The 24,665-nt window shown below is 37.5% G+C and overlaps 2 protein-coding genes across 2 annotated transcripts; both read right to left on the minus strand.

Moving 5' to 3' along the window:
- Positions 1 to 476: 476 nt before the first annotated feature.
- On the minus strand, positions 477 to 1,259 carry LOC127137618 (uncharacterized). The gene has a single exon (XM_051064065.1). It carries the CDS (start codon positions 1,257 to 1,259, stop codon positions 477 to 479), a length of 783 nt encoding a protein of 260 aa, XP_050920022.1.
- A 4,736-nt stretch (positions 1,260 to 5,995) lies between these two features.
- LOC127075555 (chlorophyll(ide) b reductase NOL, chloroplastic) lies at positions 5,996 to 24,173 on the minus strand. The gene is made up of 13 exons (XM_051017019.1): positions 23,827 to 24,173; positions 23,628 to 23,696; positions 23,052 to 23,113; positions 22,870 to 22,956; positions 22,425 to 22,492; positions 22,298 to 22,346; positions 22,131 to 22,216; positions 21,657 to 21,714; positions 20,941 to 20,991; positions 7,565 to 7,615; positions 7,454 to 7,495; positions 6,362 to 6,472; positions 5,996 to 6,228 (listed from the first exon to the last, which is right to left on the minus strand). Exons 1-13 carry the CDS (start codon positions 24,110 to 24,112, stop codon positions 6,181 to 6,183), a joined length of 1,068 nt encoding a protein of 355 aa, XP_050872976.1. The 5' UTR covers positions 24,113 to 24,173; the 3' UTR covers positions 5,996 to 6,180.
- Positions 24,174 to 24,665: the final 492 nt, after the last annotated feature.

A 24,665-nucleotide genomic window follows, 5' to 3' on the forward strand; every position in this document is an offset into this window, starting at 1 on the left:
GTTGGCTCAATATGTCCGATCACGTCAATGCCCCACATGACAAAAGGCCAAGGTGATGTTAGGACATTGAGTGGTACTGATGGTACATGGATCTTGTCAACATAGATTTGACATTTATGGCATGTTTGGACATGGTGGTATTAGTCAACCTCCATGGTCATCCAATAGTAGCCAACTCTTAAGATTTTCTTTACCATGGTATATCCACTAACATGCGTCCCAAATGAGCCTTCATGGATTTCCATTATAATCTGGTTTTCTTCTTGCTTATCCACACATCCGAGCAAAACCAAATCATAATTCCTTTTGTACAATACCCTCCTGCTTAAGAAGAACTTGGATGATAGCTTCTGAAGGTACTTCTTGTTGGTGATGGATGCGTTTCCTGGATATTCTTGTCCTTCTAGGAATCTCAGGATGTCGTAGAACCAAGGATCACCATCATATTTGTCTTCGACTGCTAAACAGTAAGCAGGCTAGTCCAAGTAGTTAAGATGAAAAGATGGTGCTTCATTATTCCATTTAACCTTAAACATGGATGAAAGAGTTGCCAAGGTGTCGACTAACTGATTTTCCTCTCGAGGAATGTGATGGAACGTGATCTCGTCAAAGTAAGGGATCAGTTTCAAGACATGCTCCTTATAAGGGATTAGCTTGTGATCTCGAGCTTCCCATTCTCCTTTGACTTGGCTGATGACCAAGGCTAAGTCTCTATAAACCTCAAGAATTTTGATCATAAGATCAATCGCAACTTCAATACAGAAGATACAAGCCTCGTACTTTGCCATATTATTGGTACAATTAAAGCACAACCTTATGGTGAATGGTAAATGAAATCCAGTTGGAGAGGTGATAATTGCCCCAATGCCATTTCCATGAGCGTTAGAAGCTCCATCAAACACAAGTGTCCGTCGAGATCCTGGTTCTGGTCCTTCCTTGAGTTTGGGGATGTTGCACTCCCTTATTAACATAATATCCTCATCAGGGAACTCAAAGTGCATAGATTGGTAATCCTCCAAAGGTTGATGTGCAAGATAATCTGACAATACACTCCATTTGATATATTTTTGAGTGATATGTTGGATGTCATACTCAGTTAAATCCATTTTCCAATGAGCTGCTCTACCGGTTAGAGCAGGCTTCTCGAAGATGTACTTGACTAGGTCCTTCTTGGAGATTAATAATGTAGTATGGGTGAGCATATATTGTCTTAGGCATTTGGCAGCCGAAGCAAGTGCATAACAGGTTTTCTCAATCATTGAGTATCTACTCCCGCAATCAGTAAACTTCTTGCTTAAGTAGTATATGGTGTGTTCTTTCCTACTAGTCTCGTCTTGTCAGCCGAGGACACATCCCATAGATCCTTCAAGAACGGTAAGGTACATGATTAAAGGTTTGCATGCACAGGAGGCACCTGAATAGGAGGTTCTTGTATATTCTCCTTGATCTTTTCAAAAGTATTTTGGCAGTTGTCGTTCCAAATGGTGGCTTGATCCTTTCGAAGCAGTTTGAAGATTGGCTCACAAGTGGTCGTGAGGTGAGGTATGAATCTAGCTATGTAGTCCAATCTACCTAGAAATCCTCAGACCTCCTTTTCGGTTTTGGGCACAAGCATATCTTGTATGGCCTTTACCTTTTCAGGATCCACTTTAATACCATGTTGGATGACGATAAAACCTAGCAGTTTGCCAGATCTTACCCCAAACGTGCATTTGTTGGGATTAAGCCTCAACTTGAATTTCCTTATCCATTAAAGTAGCTTCTCTATATTGATAAGATGCTCCTCTTCAGTTTGAGATTTGGCGATCATATTATCAACGTAGACCTCGATCTCTCTATTAATCATATCGTGAAAGAGTCTGACCATGGCTCGTTGGTAAGTTGCACCAGCATTATTTAATCTGAAGGGCACAACCTTGTAGCAGAAAGTACCCCATGGGGTAATGAACGTAGTCTTCTCCATGTCCTCCGGAGCCATCCTGATTTGATTGTAACAAGATAAGCCATCCATAAAGGAGAAAACAGAGAATTAAGCGGTGTTGTCCACTAGAACATCAATATGGGGTAGTGGGAAGTCGTCTTTGGGACTTGCTCTATTCAAATCTCTGTAATCTACACACATGCATAATTTGTCGTCCTTTTGGGCACAGGCACAATATTGGCAATCCACTTGGGATAATTGGAGACTACTAGAAACTCTGCACTGGGCTGCTTTTGCACTTCCTCCTTGATCTTCATAGCCACGTCGGGATGAGTCCTTCTTAGCTTTTGCTTCATGGAAAGGCAATCCTCTTTGAAAGGCAGTTGATGGACCATGATATTAGTATCGAGGTCTGGCGTGTCTTGGTAAAACCATGCAAACACATCCATATAGTCTTGTAAGAGTTTGACCAATTTTGTCTTCACCTTGTCTTATAGAGTTGAGCCTACTCTGACCTCTTAAGTTTCCTCTTTCGTTCCAAGGTTGACCACTTCTGCTGATTCCTCGTACGGTTGTATGACCTTCGACTCTTGCTTGAGTAGTCGTGCTAACTCTTCAGGGAGCTCACAATCTTCATTACAGTCTTTGTCAGCGTGATGAATCAGATGGTCGAAGTTATATGGGACCATAGCAGAGTCATTATTGGCGGTAATCGAGGGTAATCTGCACGATTTAGGGTTCATGCCTTTATTTGTATGAAAGTAAGAAAAAATGATGTGAAAAACTTTAAAGAAAAAAAAGAAAAGTATTGCCATTTTTTCATTATGTGAAAAGATAAAATGAAAGACAAGGATACAAAATTTGAATGCGAAATGTGATGATTTTCATTAATTGATTAAAAAGGGAAATTTGATAGAGGACCTACAAATGATTCCCCATGCCCTGGGTTCTTTGATATTTTTTTAAGGGAAACCAAAAAATAAGGAAATTTCTTTTATAACATCGTTACTTCGGGTAATTCAAACACAGTCCAGTTGATTGCTCCTCTTCCTTCAGTCTTCTTATAAATCAGTCCTTCCTCTTTAACTTTACCATCCTCTTCTAGGGTACAAATATGATCATTTACTAGGTGTCTGAAGCTTGAGAAGAAATGTGATAAAGGGATTACTTTCCCCTCTACAACAATCAGTTTTGGCTTCTTCAAGTCTTGGACATTGTATCCCGATCCAGAGTGATACTTGTTGACTGAAAGTTCCAGCATCCTTCCCTAACCTACGAGGTGTCTAATTGTATCCCAATCCAGAGTGATAATTGTAGTTTTAGATTTATGTTTCATGAAGTAAATCCAACAAAAATGGCTAAAATCATCAAATATCGATGACCTTGCATGGAAGAAGTGGAGATAGAACCCCAAATATCCATGTGAATAAGGTCCAAGGGTTTAGTGGAAGAAATAAAGCTCTGAGGAAAAGGGAGACTCCTCTATTAAGCAGACAAGCAAGCATCACAAGGGGTGATGGGTTTGGAAGTATAAGGCATGGGAAATTTTTATTAATACGTAAAAGAGATTCATTACATGGGTGACCCAATCTTTGGTGCCACAAGTGACTATTACGAACATAAACAGAATTAACATGAGAAAATTGATGCAGGCTAGTGTCGAGAGTGGGGTGTATCAAGACATATAAACCATGAACGAGATCAGCTGCACCAATCCTCCTCAGGGTATGGATTCCTTGTATGAAGCATTGGTGGGAGTCAAAAATGATTTGACATTGTAAATGTTTGGTTAACTTGGAAATAGAGATTAAATTGATGCAAATATTAGGAACGTAAAGAACATCAATTAAATAAAAATCATTATTAAAAAAGACAGTTCCAACATAGTTGGTATGAATGACATTCGCATTGGGAAGTCTAACAGTGATAGGTATGATGGAAATTATATGGGTGAACATGTTTTTAGAATGGCACACATGGTCTATGACCCTAGTATCCAATATCCTACTATGATCTATATCAGTATGAGAAGGTAAGAGATTAATGTTACACGAGGATGAAGCAAAAGAAGTGTTGAGGTAATGAATAGTGGAACTGGATGTAGCAGTAGGTTGATTCAAATGAGCAAGAAGGGCGTGTTGTTGTTCAAAAGTGAAGCTAATGGAAGTTCTTTTAGGGGGGGTCCCAGTTGATTGTACTCCATATCAGTGTCTTCAGAGGAAGTAAATTGATCCACGTTAGCCTTCTTGAGGTCGGGAGGTAACCCATTCTTTTTAAGCATATCAACACATTCTTCTTAATAAATTGATCCGATTTGTAATGAGTTTAAAGAAATATCAACACAATGGTACTATAATAAATATTTATTCTTAATGATTTATATCGGGAGTACAATTAAGTACAATTGAAAAATATTTTATCATTATTATTTTTTTTATATATGTTTGTACTATATATTTTTTTACTAGTTATAAAAATTAAAATTTTGGGATCAAAACGAGGGTTTTGCTGATCTAAAGGTTCAGATGACGTTGACCTGAAAATATCTCTCAAATTTTAGAAATACACTTTCGAACGCATCTCAAACACTTTAAAATACATGCATAAGTGAGCAATACCTTCATTTTATAAAATCAAAAATCAAAAATATATTTTATAAATAAATCAAGAATAAACCATCCGAGCCAAATTACGAAGGCTGCAGCAACAACCTAGAAAGAAAACTGACTACTTACATGCAACAAATAAGCAACAAAACATTATTAAAATTGAAGTAGAACTAATGCATAACTTATTACTCCTATGTACTTCACAATAATTGTTTGTTTGGGCACACACATAGACATATTTATTTATCCTTTGAAACTCTTCACTTAAATAAGATTAGTATTGTCAATCAGTGAAAGTAGCGGTTCATTTCAATTAGGCAATGAATAAATAAGAATTGACGATGGAAGTATATCTCCAGATTTTTTTCCAATGTATTGTATATTTTGGATATGTTTGGAAATGTTTTTTAGAATTATTCCAAAAATATATTTTTAGATTTTTTTTCTTTTCAAAATAAAGGTGTGACTTACTTAGAGTGTGTTTGTTTCATAGATACAAAATATATTCTTGAGAAGTTAAGCTTGGAAATAAAAACACCTATGTTTATTAGAAGGGAATTCAAAATTGTTCCCAGAAAAAAAATGATGTCCAAGAAAGGATTTTACCATCTTTAGTGGCTTTTTAATCCCCTCTCACAAGTGTGGAGGGTTACCATCAAATTTTATGTTAAAATAGTCGGTTATCTCACTGTTTTATTTTTATAATTATTATTTTTATCTATAATTATAATACATTATTAATTAAAAATAATTTAAAAATAAAAGATTTCTTAAATTTTAAGATACTACCCAAACACTTTTTATAAAAACTTATTCCTTATGTCTGGAAAAATTGTTCAAACAAACGCCCCTTAGGTACATATTTAATGTATTTAGATGCATTCAAAAATACATTTTAAAATTCTAGAAAACACTTGGAGTTTTTCACTAAAGCCAGCAATACTTAGGATGCTCAAAACATGATTTATCTATTTTAGTCCTTTATGATTATCCATACAAAGATTAAAATATAAATGACATAAATAATTTCATTCTACTTTATTGTTTGAATTAATTTTTAGCTACCCACCAAATTACATGTCCAAAAGCTGAAGTAAAAGGGCGACTCACATCTCAATTATACTCAACAATTGAGAAATCTTGAAACTCAGCCAGAACCTGATATTCTGAATTGTTTCTTTTCCAAGTTTGTTGTCACCCAAAACTCCACCCGTGACTTCTCTCTGCAGTAGAGTACAACTCTAGAGATGCTACAGAATCAGTGAAACTGTATTTCATTCTCAAAATGTACTCCCAAAATATAACAGAAAATAAAAATCACTTATTAATAAAAATAAAAACATAATAATTTCCATTTAATTTCACTTTGAAAACAATAAAATTGTTTTTTTTCTCATTTCTTTATTCCTGAATAATAATAATAATAATAATATTTTAAAAATAAAAATGTAATGTGACAACAGGATAATGAAAATCACTTATTAATAAAAATATTTTACCCTCTAAGTGTATATTCTTTTTTTCTCTAATAATAATAGCAATAGCATATATATGTTGATTTCAGATTTACAGAAAGGAGAAAAAGAAAAGAGAAAATCATAAAATAAAGGGGCCGACAAGAATCGAACATGGCATCTATGTATATGCTGTTCAATCTTCGATAATGTACCGGTTCCTCCTTGCCCCAAATGCAAATCTCTGTATAGTAACAGAAAAGAAGGTGTTGAGATCTGAACATGATAGAATTGCTAGATTATGTGCATTTATGAACTAATGTGATGATGCATGCGAGTACGAGATTTAGACTATTGAAAATTAGGATTTTCTTAACTGAAAATATCTGTGAATAGGCTTTCAAACCCGTGAGGAACCGGATGTATGTCGGCTTCATTGATCTGTTGGTAGGGATAGATCTAATATTTGGAACTAAGTATTCTGCAACCTGAGAATCATCACAGATAGGTTAGAAATGTAATAATGTTCCTTCACTAAATAGTTTAAGCTTCTGGAATTAGGAAGCCCGGACTCGGACACAGACACGGGATACGACACGAACACGAGGACCCCGCTAATATAAAAATCATAGGACACGGATACCGCTATATATATTTTATACATTAATATAATAATGTAAATGGCTTAAAATGAGAAGGAAAGTTTATGTTTATTTAAGATAAAACAGTCAAAAATTCTATCGGCACTTTCAAATAAATTTCAAACTTGATAATTGATATTCATAAATATCTTGTGAAAACTGAAGAAATGGTATGCAAAAATGAAAATAACCGGAGAAGATAAAAGAACTTTGTGGAGATAAAAACAATGACATAAAAAAATTAAGAATCTTAATTGTGTTATTTTTATAGTAAAGAAGTGGAACATGAAAGATGAAAAATCTATTTATTTTTTAAATTTTTTAAATTTTTTAGTAGGGCTTTTTTTTAACAAAAACTTCTGGAATTTTTTGAATTGGGTCGTTTCTTTTACTTGAAATAAGGTGTCGTATCCGTGTCCGCAGCAATTTAATATTTTTTTTCGTTTGACACTTCAAAAATGTGTCTGATACATGTCGTACGCGTGTCGGTGTCTGATACGTGTCCGACACGGCGACACCCTGTGTAAATGGCGTGTCGGAACTTCATAGTTCTGTTGAATCATCCAAGTAATTGTGAAGAATTTCACTTCGAATATTTTACAGATCTATAGCCTATGCCATTTTTCCACTTGAGTTTACTTTCATGAAGTTATTCACAAAAGCTACATATCTATGAAACATGAATGGACAAAATCACTTGCTGTGATTGTCGGGTGATCAAAATGATTTAATGGAACGCATTAGGGCACAATATTAGCATGTTTATCTATCACAATTCATTGCTATGAAATGTCAGAATATTATAATATTCTAACATGAAAATCTTACCACTTCGGCTGGTTCAGCCAAGACATTAATGAAAAACTTTGCCTGCAAAGAAGAAAGAAGTCGGTCAGTTTAAAGAACTAGGTGGAAACTGTAAGATAGTTGCATAATTACCTGTTTTGTATTGGCACCAGACATGAGAAGATCAGTTGTAACCATTCCTGGCTGCAACACCAAAAAGAAGGGGGTAAAAAGAGAAAAACAAGTCCTACAGTTGAGGTGAAATGAGAGAGCATCAACCATTAAAGCTTTACTGGAATTCCATCCTGATGTATTTTCTTAAATCCTGTTTTCTTAAAGGCGAAATGTGACATAATGAAAATACTTGAACAAACTAAAACCATAAATTAATAAATAAGAAAACCATGCAAATGACGGGTTTAAGAAATCATTTTTTTTATGGCAGTGGATTGCAGTTAGAAGCATTTGGGTTTGATGACTGTACACATTTTTAAGCTTCCACAAAGATCTATGATAGGATCAATTTAGTAAATAAGAGAAAATTAAACAGTACATAGAAAGATTAGAAGAAGAAATAGAATATTATTAAGTACTAGAGTTCAAATGAGATATAGTAATACAGGAATTGCAGAAAAAGAGAAATAGAAAGCTGAAAAAAAGAGGCACTTGGAGAGGCCTATCTCTCCTAGGAAGTTTCTCCACTAAAATATATGCATATTCAGAATGGACCCTTCCCTTATGATTTATTCTCTGAGATCTAGCTCTCCACACAGCTATAGCCACATGGCCAACCCATGTGCAACTCTAACAGAATTTGTTTTATGTGTGAGTCATTCCTCCCTCTCTTCTCTTACGTGTCCTCTCATAACATTTGCCATATTTACCAATTCTCCCCCCTTCCAAACTCTCCTTGACCTCAAGGAGAGATGATGGAAATTATGTCCTCATTCTGTCTCTTAATTCCCACGAGTTTTCAAAATCTGGCAGGTTCTTCCACTTCACTAAAACCTCAACTTCTCCTTGCTCATTCTTCCTAGCCTCCAGTACTGTTTCAGGGGTAGGTTCCAGATGCCACTCTTCATTCATACATGCTGGTAATGGCTGAGGTTCTATATTAGGTGTGACAGCTTTCTTTAATAGGGAGGCATGGAAGACTGGATGTACCCTAGTGTCTTCGGGTAGTTTCAGCTTGTAGGCCACTGCACCTATCTTCTGAAGTATCTCATAAGGTCCATAGTATCCGGGGCTTAGTTTTTGATTCCCTCTCTTGGCTAATTTCTTCATCTTATAAGGTTGAATCTTCAAGAATACCATATCCCCCATCTCATAGTCCACCTGTCTTCTATGCTTATTGGCTTGGCTTCTCATAACATCCTGAGCCTTAAGCAACTGCTCCTGCATTTTCTTGAGCATCATATTCCTCTCAGCTATCAATTTATTGACCTCATCTACTGTTGAAAAAGGGGTGTCTCCCTTCACTAGCACAGGTGGGGCTTTGCCATACAAAACCTCAAAAGGAGTAGTCTTTAAGGAGACATGATAATTGGTGTTGTACCAATACCCTGCCCAAGCTAGCCACTTAGGCCATTGCTTGGGTTTCAAGCCAGTCACACATCTTAGATAAGTTTCTAAACATCTATTCACTACTTCAGTTTGCCCATTTGACTGAGGATGGTATGCACTCTTGTACTTCAACTTAGTGTCCGCTTGTTTAAACAATTCAGACCAAAAATTGCTTAAAAAAACTTTATCTCTGTCAGATACTATGGAGCTAGGGAATCCATGTAATCTGACCACTTCCTGAATGAACAAATCTGCAATTTCCTTGGCTGTGTAAGGGTGGTTGATAGGTAGAAAATGAGCATATTTTGTCAGCCTATCCACTACTACCATGACTGTATCTGCTCCTTGAACTTTAGGCAATCCTCCAATAAAATCCATGGATATATCACTCCATATCTGAGTTGGTATTGGCAAAGGTTGGAGCAGTCCTCCAGGTACCAAGGTCTGATATTTATTCCTTTGGCACATTTCACAAGCCTGCACATATTCCTGGATTTTCTTTCTCATGCCTTCCCAATACACCGCACTAGAAATCCTTTTGTAAGTCCTCAAGTATCCAGAGTGTCCACCTACAGATGTATCATGAAACTCATTGAGAATCCAAGCCACTCTTGGTGATTGCTTTGGAATCACTACTCTGCCTTCATGATACAATCTCCCCCCTTTAAGCTGAAACCCTTTATGGCTACAAGGGTCTGATACTAGTGCCTGCAGAATAGCTTTCAGCTTATCATCTTTCTGTACTTCATCTTCCAACCCTTCCCAAGCTTCACATTGAATGGTTGTGATGTGAGCATACTGCATTTGCCTTGATAAGGAATCTGCAGCATTGTTTTCCCTTCCAGGTTTGTACTTAACCTCAAAGTCAAACCCTAAAAGTTTGGACAACCATTTCTATTGTTCTTCCCCCATTATTCTCAGCTCAGTGATGAATTGAAGACTCTTCTGGTCAGTGTGGACCTTGAAGTGTCTGCCCATTAAATAGGGTCGCCATTTTTGAATGGCAGTCACAATAGCCATAAGTTCCCTTTCATTAACTGATTTTTGTTGAGCCCTGTTAGATAAAGTCTGGCTCATGTAACAAATAGGCCTCCTTCCTGCATTAGGACAGCTCCTACTCCTTTCCCAGAGGCATCAGTTTCCAATACAAACTCCTTGTCAAAATTTGGCATAGCTAGGACAGGGATAGTGGTCATAGCTACTTTTAGCCCCTCAAAGGCCACTTGAGCTTCCAGATTCCGTTTGAAGTTATCCTTTTTGAGTAATTGGGTTAGAGGCCAAGCAATCTTCCGATAGTTTCTCACAAATTTTCGATAGTACCCTGTTAAACCTAAGAATCCCCTCAACCCTTTTAAATCCTTAGGTATGGGCCACTTGAGCATGTCCCCTATTTTCTTGGGATCAGCCGATACTCCCTTTCCAGAAATGATGTGTCCCAAATACTCAATCTCCTTTTGGGCAAAAGAACACTTCTTCTTATTAGCATATAATTCATGTTCCAGTAGCACTTTTAAGATCATAGCTAGATGTTCCTCCATACTCTTACTATATATCAATATGTCATCAAAGAAAACCAAGTAAATTTTCTTAGATAAGGCCTTAATACTTCATTCATTAAAGCTTGGAATGTTGATCGGACATTTGTCAACCCAAAAGGCATCACTAGGTACTCATAGTCACCCTCATGGGTTCTAAATGCAGTCTTGGCAACATCCTTCTCTTTCATCCTGATTTGATGATATCCAGACTTCAAATCCAGCTTAGACAAAATCACCGCACCTCCTAGCTCATCTAGCAACTCCTCAATGACAGGTATAGGGAATTTGTTAGGGATAGTTACCTTATTCAAAGCCCTATAATCAGTGCAGAACCTCCAACCTCCATCCTTCTTTTTCACCAATAAAACTGGACTTGAAAAAGGACCGGTGATATGCCTTATGATGCCAACTTGTAGCATATCTCTCACTATCTTCTCAATCTCATTCTTACCTATAGGGCCTGAGATTGGGTATAGCAACCTCAGCTTTTAGCCTAATAGCATGATCATGATCCCTCATAGGAGGTAGGCCTGTAGGTAAATGGAACACCTCTTCAAAAGGATCTAACACCTCTCCCCATTCTATCAGCTCAGGGGGGACAACCCTGTGTCAGTTTCTAGGGTTTGCAGATAGAATCCCAACCCTTCATCAGTCAAGGCTTTAACCATAGCCTTCCAAGAGGCTTGTCTGGTGCACAAAGCAGGATCCCCTTGTATCTTATATTTCTGGTCCTCCCACTGCCATTTCAAACATAGATCTCCAAAGTTAGCCTCAATGTTTCCCAGGCTAGCTAGTCAATCCATCCCTAGCACCATATTTGACCCTCCCAAGTCCATAAAAAGAAATGTTGATTACATTCCATTCCTTGCATCTCGAATGTTAATCCTTCACAAATCCCTTGATTTCTCTCTCTCCATTTCCCACCTCAATCACATAAGTGGGGGTTTCCACTACTTTCAAGTCTAACTCCTTCACCAACCTAGAGTCAATAAAGTTGTCGGTTGCTCCTGAGTCAATCAAGGTCAGCAACTCCTTGTCTTTCACTTTCACCCATACTTTGAAGGATTTATCGGAAGTAAAACCCTCCTTACTTTGCATAGACAATTGCAAAGTCTGCAATTTTTCCACCTGTTCCTCAATCTTCTGTGGTTGGATCCCTACGTTTTCCTCTGTTTCCTCTTCCTCACTACTATCTTCACACAGTTTCAGACTCATATGCTTGAATCTGCAAATGCGTTCCCTGTTCCATTTGTCCCACATTTGAAACAAAGTCCTTTTTTACTCCTTTCTTCCAGTTCTGCAGGGTTCAGCCTCCTCCCCTTAAATTTCTCATTCCCCGCAGTATTAGTCTTCTCACCCTCCTTCTTAGAACCCCCAAAATCTCCAGGATCCTTGATCCTCAAAGTCCCCCCTCTATCCCTCCATGAACTTCCCTTTTTTGTGAGAACCTCATCCTTTTCCTCAATAAGTAAAACTTTATCCATAAGTTCAGCTAACCCTTAACTCTCATGTAGCTTTAATTCTGCTTGAATTTCTTCCTTCAGTCCATTCAAAAAACTGGAATCCAAAATGACTCTCTCCTCCCTTCATAAAGGTGCTACCACCCTTTCAAACTTCTCCATGTATTCCACAACTGTACCCTTTTGTTTCAAACTCAACAGAGGTCCCATCGTGTTGTGTAAGAGTCCCGGTTGAAACCTTCATCACAACCAATTTAAATTCCTCCAAGTTCTCAATGGTGCTTGTTCTTCCCACCACAGTTCAATGCCTTATATTCCATAGCCAACACCACTGCTTCCAACTTATCATGTACCCTTACTCCATTCAGGTGGAAATACCTTTCAATGCGTACTAACTATTAAGAGTCTCACATCGGATAATATATGGTCTGAACATGTGTTTATAAGTGGGGGCAGTCCTCACTCTACCAACCGGTTTTGTAGGGTTGAGTTAGGTCCAACCACATTTCTTAACATGGTATAAGAGCCTCGTTTAAGATCCAGTGAGCCAACTACTATGGTTTCCGGTTATCAGGCCACCCATCATTTATTTCCACGCTCCAGATGTTCAGTCCTGAGCGTGAGGGGGGTGTTAAGAGTCTCACATCGGATAATATATGGTCTGAACATGTGTTTATAAGTGGGGGCAGACCTCACTCTACCAACCGGTTTTGTAGGGTTGAGTTAGGTCCAACCGCATTTCTTAACACTAACCAACCATACGCATCTTCCCTTGAAAACTGGGATTTCCAACCTCCTTCTACTTCCAAACAGTCTGGTTCCGCTTCCGCCTCCATGACGACAACGGCGTGGTCGCGACTCCCGTGAAATCGTGCTTCGTTCACTCCCCTCACCCTCCTCTTCATCCTCGTAGCCCCTCTCTCGTAGTCTTCTATGTCACACGTGATTTCGAGCAGGTTGCTCTTGAATTAGTTGTCGAATCTGCTCCACCGTGACTTGCGGTCGTGATTGTTGCTCCATCACCAGCTGTCAAATTTGTTCCATCGTTCCTTCCAAGTTATCCATCCTCTGTTCTATATATCTACTCTGTTTTCCATGATTCTTCTTGTAAAGACCATTCACAAGATGATGCAACCAAGGCTCTAGATACCAAATTGATAGAATCAATTTAGTAAATAAGAGAAAATTAAACAGTACACATAAAGATTAGAAGAAATAGAATATTATTTAGTATTAAACAGCTGTCAAATAGAATATATATATATATATATATATATATATATATATATATATATATATATATATATGAAAAGTTAAGGATAAACAACTTAATTTTAAGAGAATTAATTGTTATTATTATTTTTATTATTATTATATTCTGTAAAAAAACATAAGGTTAATACTCATGCAAGTTATTATTATTATTATTATTATTATTTAAAGAAAATTAATATTATTATTATATTTTAATGATTTCTTTAAAATAAAAATTATTATAGGATGCGTACGCTAATCTCATTGGATTTTAAAAAGATATTTTGACTTTTCAACCCTCTTTTAGTGTACTAGTATAGTTGTAATCACTTTATTATTAAATATTCATTTTTCTCTTTCATCTCATTTTTCCGAATCTGTTTCTCTTTCTTCCTCATTTCATCTTCTTCTCTTTTTTCTCGACGGGCGGCACTGTTACTTTTCACCTCAGAAGTTGATCAAATCCGCTTGGACCAACAGAGAACTGCTCCGACCGGGGTGCGACCTGCGATCCGCATTTGCGGAAAAATCGCACGCGTTTTCAAACGCCGCTCCGCTCCCGTCTTGTCACGCGGTGGGTGGCCTCTCCGGCCGGACCGCTCGGGATCGCACTGTTCACGACCGCGATTGATAACTCTGGTACTAGAGTTTAACTAGGATCTAGTAGTACAGGAATTGTAGAAAAAGAGAAATAGAAAGCTGGAAAAAAGAGGCACTTCGAGAGGCCTATCTCTCCTAGGAAGTTTCTCCACTAAAATATGCATATTCAGAATGGACCCTTTCCTCGTGATTTATTCTCTGAGATCTAGATTCTCTCTCCACACAGCTGTAGCCACATGGCCAACCCATGTGCAACTCTAACAAAATTTGTTTTATGTGAGTCATTCCTCCCTCTCTCCTCTTCCGTGTCCTCTCATAACATTTGCCATATCTACCAATCTAATACTATAATTCTCTTTAATACAATGAGCCTGTGTTTTTTTCAAGCACTTCTCCTTTTAAGAATTATATCAATCAAGCTCGTGCTCAAAAGGTAATTTTGTTCGTCTAGATTTCTTTCCGCTTCTTTACCATTTCATCTATTGAAGTCGCATGACAAATTAAAGTTGATAATGGTCGTAAGCCACTTAACTTTTCAGGAAATCAAATTCATGTGCATTTCCCCCACATGATCTACATACAAAATTAGTCTGTAAGTTGAAGAAACCCGCTTATAAATAAATTTTCAGGTCATGTCTCAATGTGGGATTCTTAACACACCCTCTCACACTCAGGATTGAACATTTGGAGCATGATCTATGTGGCTCGGTAGCAGTATCCTTATAGGAGGTGGCCAAACGAATCTTAGATATGCTCTCCTATCATCTTAGAACTTGTTGAGCCTGTTAAGAAATGTGGTTGGGCCTAACTCAACCCTACAAAACCAGTTGGTAGAGTGAGGACTGCCCCCACTTATAAACACATGTTCATGCCATATATTATCCGATTTGGGACTCTTAACACACCCCCTCACGCCCAGGACTGGACATCTGGAGCGTGGAAATAAATGGTGGATGGTCCGATAGCGGAAACCATAGTAGGTGGCCCACCGGATCTTAAACGAGACTCTGATACCATGTTAAGAATGTGTGGTTGGACCTAACTCATCCCTACAAAATCGGTTGGTAGAGTGAGAAATACTCCCACCTATAAACACATGTTCAGGCCATATATTGTCCGATATGGGACTCTTAACACACACCCTCACGTCCAGGAAGTGTGGTTGGGTCTAACTCATCCCTACAAAACCGGTTGGTAGAGTGAGGACTGCCCCCACTTATAAACACATGTTCATGCCATATATTATCCGATTTGGGACTCTTAACAGAGCCTAACTCAATCCCGTTAATAAACACATTTTTAAACCATATATTATCTAATGTGGGACTTTGAACAAATCACAAATATGATTTGCTCTTTTGAATTTTTAATTAGATCCTCAAAACCACTGTATTGTTCAACGGATGAATAATATGTAATAGGATTGGCACAATGTAAGATGGTGAGATTTAGAGAAGGGTTGGACACATGAATTTAGTGTAAATTTTCTAATAGATCTAATTTAGTTAAGTTTCTTATATACCAGTAAATAATACCCTTTTGATTAGTATAAAATTAGCATATAATAGAGTAATGGACTCAGATTATGTCCCTAAATAATCCAAATATTTCAGTGTTTTTTTAGATGGACTACCTTTATATGGATAAGGGATGTAGAAGAACAACATCAATGTTTTCCGCTACTACTTAATTTGCTAGTTTTGCTTCCTCCATAATGAGGGATGTAATTAAGAGGGTACAGTAATTATGCTTATGACTGTTAATGACATATCAACGATTGAGATTTTAACAACTTCATATTTATTATATATGCGTATGCATTTTATCATAGCATATCAATCATTGATTTCCCAATCAACAACTAAAACTCTTGCACTTTATCTTCAAAAATGCACTCCCAGTTTTACATGAATCAAAATGTAATTTGATATACTATATTTTTATAACATTTGGGTCTGTTAGGTTTGAGAAAACATTTTTTGTTTTCACTGTGCTGCTTGTTTCCAAAGATTTGTTTTTGTCCATGATGTGTCAGCCCAATGGTAAGAGCTTGGCCTTGTAACCTCATGGGACAGACAGAGTTCAAATCCCCTCGGAGGCATTTGTAAGATGACCATTAGACTTTGTTTGGGAGTTTGTAGGGAAGAGCTTTGAAAAAAAAGGGAAGGATTGAGTGAAAAAAATAGAAGGATTTAGTTGGAAAGGGTTTTGTAGGATTTATTTTTATTCACAAATCAAAATCCCCCTAATTTGGGGAACTAAAAAATTATATTGGAGGAGGGTTTTGAAAAGTGTTGATATGTGTAAATATAGTGTTGAGAATATTTGTATATAGAATAGTCCCACATCGACTATATCATATAATTAGTTGTAATCTCTCTATATATAATAAAGTCTCCGTGGTGTTTTTAAAAACACACGGTTTAACCTAAATGTCTCTTAGTCTCTCCTAATTCAATATACCGTGTCATCACTCCGGTTTGCCTCTCACTTCTCCTAATTCTCAGGTAAAACCACCTTGCCGCCCGATCCAGCCGTTTTTCCAGCCACCCCACTCGACTCCCTCCATCGGTCACAGATCTGGTCTCCGTTTTTCATTTCGACTCTCGAAAATTTGTGCTTCAATTGAAAACAGCCCCGTTTACTAAAGTTTCACTTATCCCATGTGAAAAACTAACCGGATCAGCCAACTACAACATATAGGCTCGTGCTGTCGATATGTGGTTTCATGGTCAGGGATATGAAGATCACCTAACCACAAAATTGATTGATGTTGTCGCCGCAAAACTCGCTAAATGGAAGAAAACAGATGCCTCTCTGTGTTCTGTGTTATGGTTTTCCATCGCACCTAACCTCCAAGCACAGTATCAAGCCTTCTCCACTTGCAATGAGGTTTGGGAAAAGGCTAAGAAAGTCTTCTCCAACGACGTTCATTGTCTATATAGTGTCATCCTCAAACTCGACACACTGAAGTTGCAAAATATGGATATGCAAGCCTATCTGAGTAAGCTTGATGCCTTGAAAGCGAGTTACGAAACCCTCATGCCTTATGCAAAAGATGCAACAGCTCATTCTGAACAACAGAGTAAATTTTTCATGGTCATGGCACTTAAGGGACTACCACCAGAACTCGAGTCCGTTCGTAACCAGATTTTATCAGGTACTACTGTTCCTAACTATGATGCAGTTAGTGAACAACTGTTGCGCTTGGCTACACCTCATGCATTTGGTTCGGTTTCCCCTCCATCTATTGTTGCTCCGACACCAGGTGACACTGCTGCCCTTGCATCTCTTGGCAACAATCAGAATCGCCTTCGAGGGGGGTCATCCAACTCCAAACCTCGTCCCAAGTGTGACCATTGTAACCGGCTTGGACATACTATCGACCGTTGCTGGAAGTTACATGGCAGACCTCCTCGCCAGGTAAATGCAACTCAAATTGATAACCCAAATACTATGCAAACTTTACCTTCTTTTCAGAGCCCTACGCCAAGCTACGAGGATTTTCTCAAGTGGTGTCAGACTAATCAGACCCCTGGTTCCACGGCTTCGGTTGCACACACTGGTAATTCATCTGTTTCATCTCCTATTGGCCCTTGGGTCCTCGATTCTGGTGCGTATGATCATGTTACCGGTAATAAAGGTCTTTTTTCTTCCCTCTCTACCTCTGATTTTTTACCGAGTATAACTTCCGCAAATGGTTCTCAAACCCGATCCCAAGGGATTGGTACTGTTCAAATTTTACCATCTCTCTCTGTGACTTCTGTCCTATATGTACCTAATTGCCCATTTAATTTACTGTCAGTCAGTCGTCTAACTCGTTCCCTTAATTGTTCTATCACCTTTACTAATAGCAATGTTACTCTGCAGGATCGGAGTTCGGGACAGACGATTGGTGTCGGATGTGAGTCTCAAGGCCTCTACTACTTCTCTATGTCATCTACCACATGCTCCACCACAAATTCTCCACTCATTATACATGCGCAGTTAGGTCATCCAGGTCTTCCCAAGCTACAAAAGTTGGTGCCTAGTCTATCTAAATTGTCCACTTTACATTGTGAGTCTTGTCAGTTAGGGAAACATACTCGTAGTCACTTTCCTGATCGAGTCAACAAACGGGTTGCATCCCCTTTTGCTTTAGTTCACTCCGATGTTTGGGGTCCCTCGCGTACCGTGTCTACTTTTGAGTCTAGATATTTTGTAACTTTTATTGATGATTTTTCACGTTACACGTGGTTATTTTTAATGAAGAACAGATCTGAATTGTTTTCTATTTTTGAACAATTTTATCGAGAAATAAGAACCCAATTTGGTTTGTCTATTCGTACTTTAAGAAGTGACAATGCACGTGAATATTTATCCCAACAGTTTCAAACTTTTATGTCATCCAATGGTATTCTGCACCAAACATCTTGCCCTCATACACCCCAACAAAACAGGGTAGCCGAACGCAAAAATCGGCATCTTGTAGAAACCACTCGGACCCTACTTCTCCATGGTAATGTTCCTCTCCGTTTATGGGGGGATGCGGTGCTCGCGGCATGTTATCTCATAAATCGCATGCCCTCATTTGTCCTTAATAATAAAATCCCTCATTCAATCCTGTTTCCAAACTCTCCTCTCCATCCAATTCCTCCTCGAGTATTCGGGTCAACATGTTTCGTACACAATCTCTCCCCTGGTCTTGATAAACTAGCAGCTCGATCACTAAAGTGTGTCTTTCTTGGTTATCATCGTTCCCAAAAGGGTTATCGTTGTTATTCTTATACTCTACAACGATACCTCATATCGGCCGATGTTACCTTCTTCGAGTCTGTTCCATATTTCGGGTCCAATCCAGTATCTCCGGAACCTCTTCAAGAAACTACTCTCACACCTTTTCCAGCAGTTATTAATGTCCCGCCTACCATTATCCTCCACCAGTCTATGGCTCCTGACCCCCCTACTTCTCGACCACTTCAAACATATCAGCGCCGTCGCCCAACGTCTGTCGTCCCTGTCCCTGAGGTCATTGCAGACTCTCCTCCGACGCCTCCGCCATCACCGGATCTGATCCTACAACCTGAGTCCGATCTTCCGATTGCCCTTCGAAAAGGTATACGTCAAACACGAAATCCTTCTCCACATTATATTGATTTATGTTATCATCGTCTCTCCCCTTTGCAGTATACTTGTTTGTCTTCTTTGTCTTCTATTTCTATTCCTAAAACTCTAGGTGAAGCATTATCTCACCCTGAGTGGAGGTAAGCAATGATTGATGAAATGTGTGCTCTTCAAAGTAGTACCTGGGAACTGGTTCCTCTACCCCCTGGGAAATCTTTAGTAGGTTGTCGTTGGCTTTATACAGTGATGGTTGGTCCAGATGGTAAGATTGATCGATTTAAAGCTCGCTTGGTAGCCAAAGGATACACTCAGATTTTTGGATTGGATTATAGTGATACCTTCTCGTCTGTAGCCAAGATGGCATCTGTTAGACTTCTTCTAGCCATTGCAGCCATTCGACATTGGCCTCTTCATCAACTTGACATCAAAAATGCTTTTTTACATGGTGATCTTGAAGAGGAAGTATATATGGAGCAACCACCTGGATTTGTTGCTCAGGGGGAGTCATCGAATATGGTGTGTAGGTTACACAGGTCTCTTTATGGTCTTAAGCAATCTCCGAGAGCTTGGTTCGGCAGATTCAGCATTGTAGTACAACAGTTTGGTATGATCCGTAGTGAAGCTGACCATTCTGTTTTTTATCGTCACTCAGCCCAAGGGTGTATTTATCTTATTGTGTATGTAGATGATATTGTCATAACTGGTAGTGATCAGCAGGGTATATTCCAGTTAAAGCAACATCTCTCGAATCAATTTCAGACAAAAGATCTTGGTAAACTTCGCTATTTCTTGGGTATTGAGGTAGCTCAATCTAAAGATGGTTTGGTGATTTCTCAGCGGAAATATGCTATGGATATTTTGGAAGAAACAGGTTTGTTGAATGCTAAACCAGTTGATACTCCTATGGATCCAAATGTCAAACTACTACCCAATCAGGGGGAGCCTTTATCTGACTTAGGAAGGTATAGAAGATTGGTTGGAAAGTTGAATTATCTCACCATCAGGAACACATGGATGCTGTTATCCGGATTCTGAGATACATCAAATGTGCTCCAGGAAAAGGTCTAGTGTATGAAAATAAAGGACATACTCAGATAGTTGAATACTCCGATGTTGATTGGGCAGGGTCACCCATTGATAGACGATCCACCTCTGGGTATTGTATACTTGTTGGAGGAAACCTTATATCCTGGAAAAGTAAGAAACAAAACGTAGTTGCAAGATCAAGCGCCGAGGCAGAGTATAGGGCCATGGCAATGGCAACATGTGAACTTATTTGGCTAAAACAGTTACTCAAGGAACTTCAAATTGAAGAAGCAAGACCAATGACACTTATTTGTGATAATCAAGCCGCATTGCACATTGCTTCAAATCCAGTCTTCCATGAGAGGACCAAACATATTGAGATAGACTGTTACTTAATCAGAGAGAAAATTGAATCAGGTGACATCGTCACAAACTTTGTCAACTCTAATGATCAATTGGCAGACGTGTTTACAAAATCTCTGCGAAGTCCTAGAACTAATTATATATGTAACAAGCTTGGTGCATTTGACTTATATGCTCAAGCTTGAGGGGGAGTGTTGATATTTGTAAATATAGTATTAAGAATATGTGTATATCAAATAGTTCCACATCGACTATATCATGTAATTAGTTATAATCTCTCTATATATAATAAAGTTTCCGTAATGCTTTTCAAGACACACGGTTTATTCAAATGTCTCTTAGTCTCCCAATTCAACAGTAAGTATGCATAAGTTCATTACAAATCAAATCTAGCATATCCAAGCCTGTAATTCAGAAAATGTGGCTGTTAAAGTAAAGGGGGTTCATCAATTCTAACACAGTAATAAAGACTGGAATTACTAATTCTTTGCAGCCAGATTTATTAAATTTATCATAAGAATATATTACTATAACAAAACTTATATTATAGAAGACGTAAGTCTTAATATCCACATGGAAATGCCTATCATAAATTACCAAGGATAAAGAAGTCAAAACATACCGAAAGATTGTGAACCATGACGTTTTTCACATCTTGCATCTGCAATTCGGCCTGTGAAATTCAAGAAGACTGTTTTAATAAATTTTACAAGATACTTAAATGTATTATCCCGCACATCAAACATCTCATATGTGATGCTTGAAAGCAAAAAGTAAAATTATCTACTAATATAACATTTGACGAATAGCTAGAAATGTCAATCCATAATCAAGCAAGCAAGAAAATAATTTGTAGAATAATGTAACTTACTATACTTTTAAAGATATTGTCAGGCATTACAGGTCAACTAGACCCAATTATTGTTTATTTAGGTGCTATGGTTTTGCCAATGACTAATATCCGAAGAAAACCTATATGGCCTTTGGCAGGGTCTCACATTGTTTAGTTTTAATGGCTACTTAAGAATAATTTTATAAGCTCATTTCACTCTGACCACCTAGAATTACATTTAGAGAATGACCATAAAGAAAGAAAAAAAGTAGCATCCTTTTAACATGATCAGACTGATAATTGTGATGATGTCTTAGTTCTTATCACAGCTAGGGGTCAAAGAACACAAGAATCAGTAAGGAACATCACAGAATTAGCAAGCTGACTTGATTCACCAAAGAGATTTGTTGAGATTACCCTAATTTCCTCTTTCCTTTGTATACACAAACTTATGTAAATTAGGAAACAGCTGCGATTATTTAACATTTTACATCTAAGACATCAACCTGTAATGACTTTGTTAAATGAACCACGCTTCTCTTTGTTGCTCCATATGCAGCAAACCTAAGAAAAAGGGCAAAAATCAATAATTTTCCCCATGGCATGTACAAAGATTATTATAAGCAGTAGAATCTAAGGTTCATTTTTGGATTTCATCCAAAAAATACCTTTCAATTGACACCGCCCGTAAAACACCAACTCCTAGGCTTTGCAAATATTGGTGAAGAATATAATCAATTATTAAACTTAAAAAAGAACTCATAATCTATTACTTTAATCGAAATGGGAGTTAAATCAATTGGACCACAAAAGACCACAGCACGGTTAACCAAAGATCGACAAAAGATGATTCAGTATGGCGTGTCTAATTTGGCTGTCAGTTCTAGAAGAAGATAATAAACAGCAACAATCAAAAGTGTAACCAGAAAATTGCACCCAACAAACTGATTATGCAACAGTCCTGTGATGTCAAAAAATACCTGGGAGTTGGTCTTCCATCTGAACCTGCTCCGTCAATGTTGAAAACATGTCCTCCGCGAGGTTGGTCCACCATCAACTTTATTGCCTAAATAGAAACTAAACATCCATGCATAACAGAGCACCTACTTTATTTACAGTGTGCCTCTTACATGAGAATATATTTTACCTCTCGACAGCATATCATCAAGCCAAGTGTGTTTGTTGTAACCACCTCACTGCATGCACAGGATTGAGAGTTTTAAAGAAAAAACATAAACGATGACATTTAGGGTGAAAGATTTACTATGGCTCACATAAGATCCTCATCTGATGCTTCAGCAAGTGGCTTGTAGCTATATGCATTTGATCCAGCATTATTGATCTGTACCACTCTCATAGGGCGAGAAAGAATGGAATTAGTATACTTCAACAAACACGTTAAATAAAATGAGGGAGTTGAAACAAATGAAAAATTGGTATAGCTACACGAAAATGTGGAATTATAAATAGTGGAAGAATGAGGAATCAATGGGAAAGGGGAGATGGAAAAGATATGCTTGATGCTGTCGGTAAGTGAAGATACAACTACGAAAATAAAATGGCCAGAAATATTTTAAGAACATCAGCTTACATAGTTGACCAGACCATGACTTTAACAATAAGAGAGAGATCCAATTACAGTTATTCCTAGCAATATTTTTCTAACCATATATGCAAAATAAGCAACAGCAATGGAAAAAGGAAATCAGACATTAATACCCATATGTCAATGTATTTCAGATTTTCTTTAGCAAACGAAACTAATTTCTTCACATCCTCTCCATTTTTGACATCACATGTAGTGCCCTGCAAGAAACAAATGTGAGTATGGGAACACAGAAGCTATCTATATATTGATCATAGATTGGTTTCAACTAAGAAAGAAGTTCAAGAGGAGGTACCCACACATGCTGCTCTCCAAATTCTTCTCTCAAGCACTTGACTGCAGTCTCTACCCTTTTATCTTTAAATGCGTATAAATACATGGAAGAAAAAAAAATTAAAGCCATAGAAATCAGATAAATGAGATTCTAAAATCCCAACCACTAGCCATAAGTCATAAGGTAAATTGAAGAGAAGACATAAATAAGAGGGATTGAGGCAAACAATAACAGAAACGAAACAATGTGAATAAATGACTATTTGACTAGATTTCTTAATTGGTCCGTTTATTTAGGTTTGAGTCTATGTATTCCTATAAATAGTGACTAGGGTTTACATTTTTATAATAAGTTAGTACCTAATCATCAAGGGTATTTTGCCTTTTTTTTCACTCTTGACTATATTTTATCTAAAACCCATAACTTCAACATAAAGGAATTAAGAGAAAGATTAACAGAAAAGGTGACCATTGATGAATCAAATTAGATAATTATGGCATAAATGGCAGTGATATTGAAGTACTATATAGCATGGAATAATCAAATAGCATAGTTGAAATAAATGGAAATTTGCAAGAGTTTGTTTTCCCACCACACCTGATCTTGAGCAAACCAAGACATTGTCCCCTGCTTTTAGAAACTCCTTTGCTAAAGCAAACCCTATCCCTGAATCATATAGGGAAAACAAATCAAGTTAATTATTGAAATTAGCCACAAGAGTACAACAATTCGACCTAATAATTGAAATTAGGAACTAAACATGAGTTTGATTGAATGATGAGAGAATAATGCTAACCTTTGGTTGAGCCGGTAATCAAAACGTTGTAAGGGGGAAGCATTGGTTGTGTGTTGTTAGAAGAAGCCGTTACAGAGAAAGATGGAGTTGGTTTAGTGAGAGAAAGAGTGAAGAGGGTTTTGTTGTTGTTGTTGTTGTTGTTGTTGTTGTTGGGAATGGGGATAATTCGGCGGGAAGTAACGGTTGGGGAAGTGTGTGTGATGAATGTGTAACAACGACTGTTGAATTGGGTTGAGCGAGAGAATGGAGAGATGGATAGTTGAGGAGAATGACAAGTGAGAGCCATTGTGAAGAGAATGAGAATGAGAAACTAGCTAAGCCAGAAATGATACCGTATTATTGTTTTTCTTCAAGGATATTTTACTTTTATCCTTCTCAATCAAATTCTTTGGTTTAAAATTTTATTCTTATTCACTTACTAAATTAAATTCAATTTAGATCACCTACAACATGTCACTATATAATTTTAATTTTTTTATATTTTTTTTCTCTAAGAGAATTTTGATTAAAGGTGCGTAAGCATTTGATCAATAAATTGATTAACTAATGTAGTTTATAATTTAATTATTAAGTGTTCAGATATAAAAAAATTAAATCTTATCGGATAAATCAACTTTGAAAATGATTGATTAATACACTTTACTTGAGATTTTTACAAAAATAACCCACTTTTTAAAGGAAATTCCCAAAATATCCATGGTTTCAAAAAAAATCTCAAACTACCCCACTTTTAAGAATTGAATGGAGACGTCAATCCAATTGGCGCCCCTGTGTAGGGTTTAAGAGGAGGCGCCAGTTCAATTGGAGATTCCTCCTAAAATGCAATTTTTGTGTTATAA

Source organism: Lathyrus oleraceus, chromosome 4, assembly GCF_024323335.1.
Source record: "Lathyrus oleraceus cultivar Zhongwan6 chromosome 4, CAAS_Psat_ZW6_1.0, whole genome shotgun sequence".
Classification (NCBI taxonomy): Eukaryota; Viridiplantae; Streptophyta; class Magnoliopsida; order Fabales; family Fabaceae; genus Lathyrus; species Lathyrus oleraceus.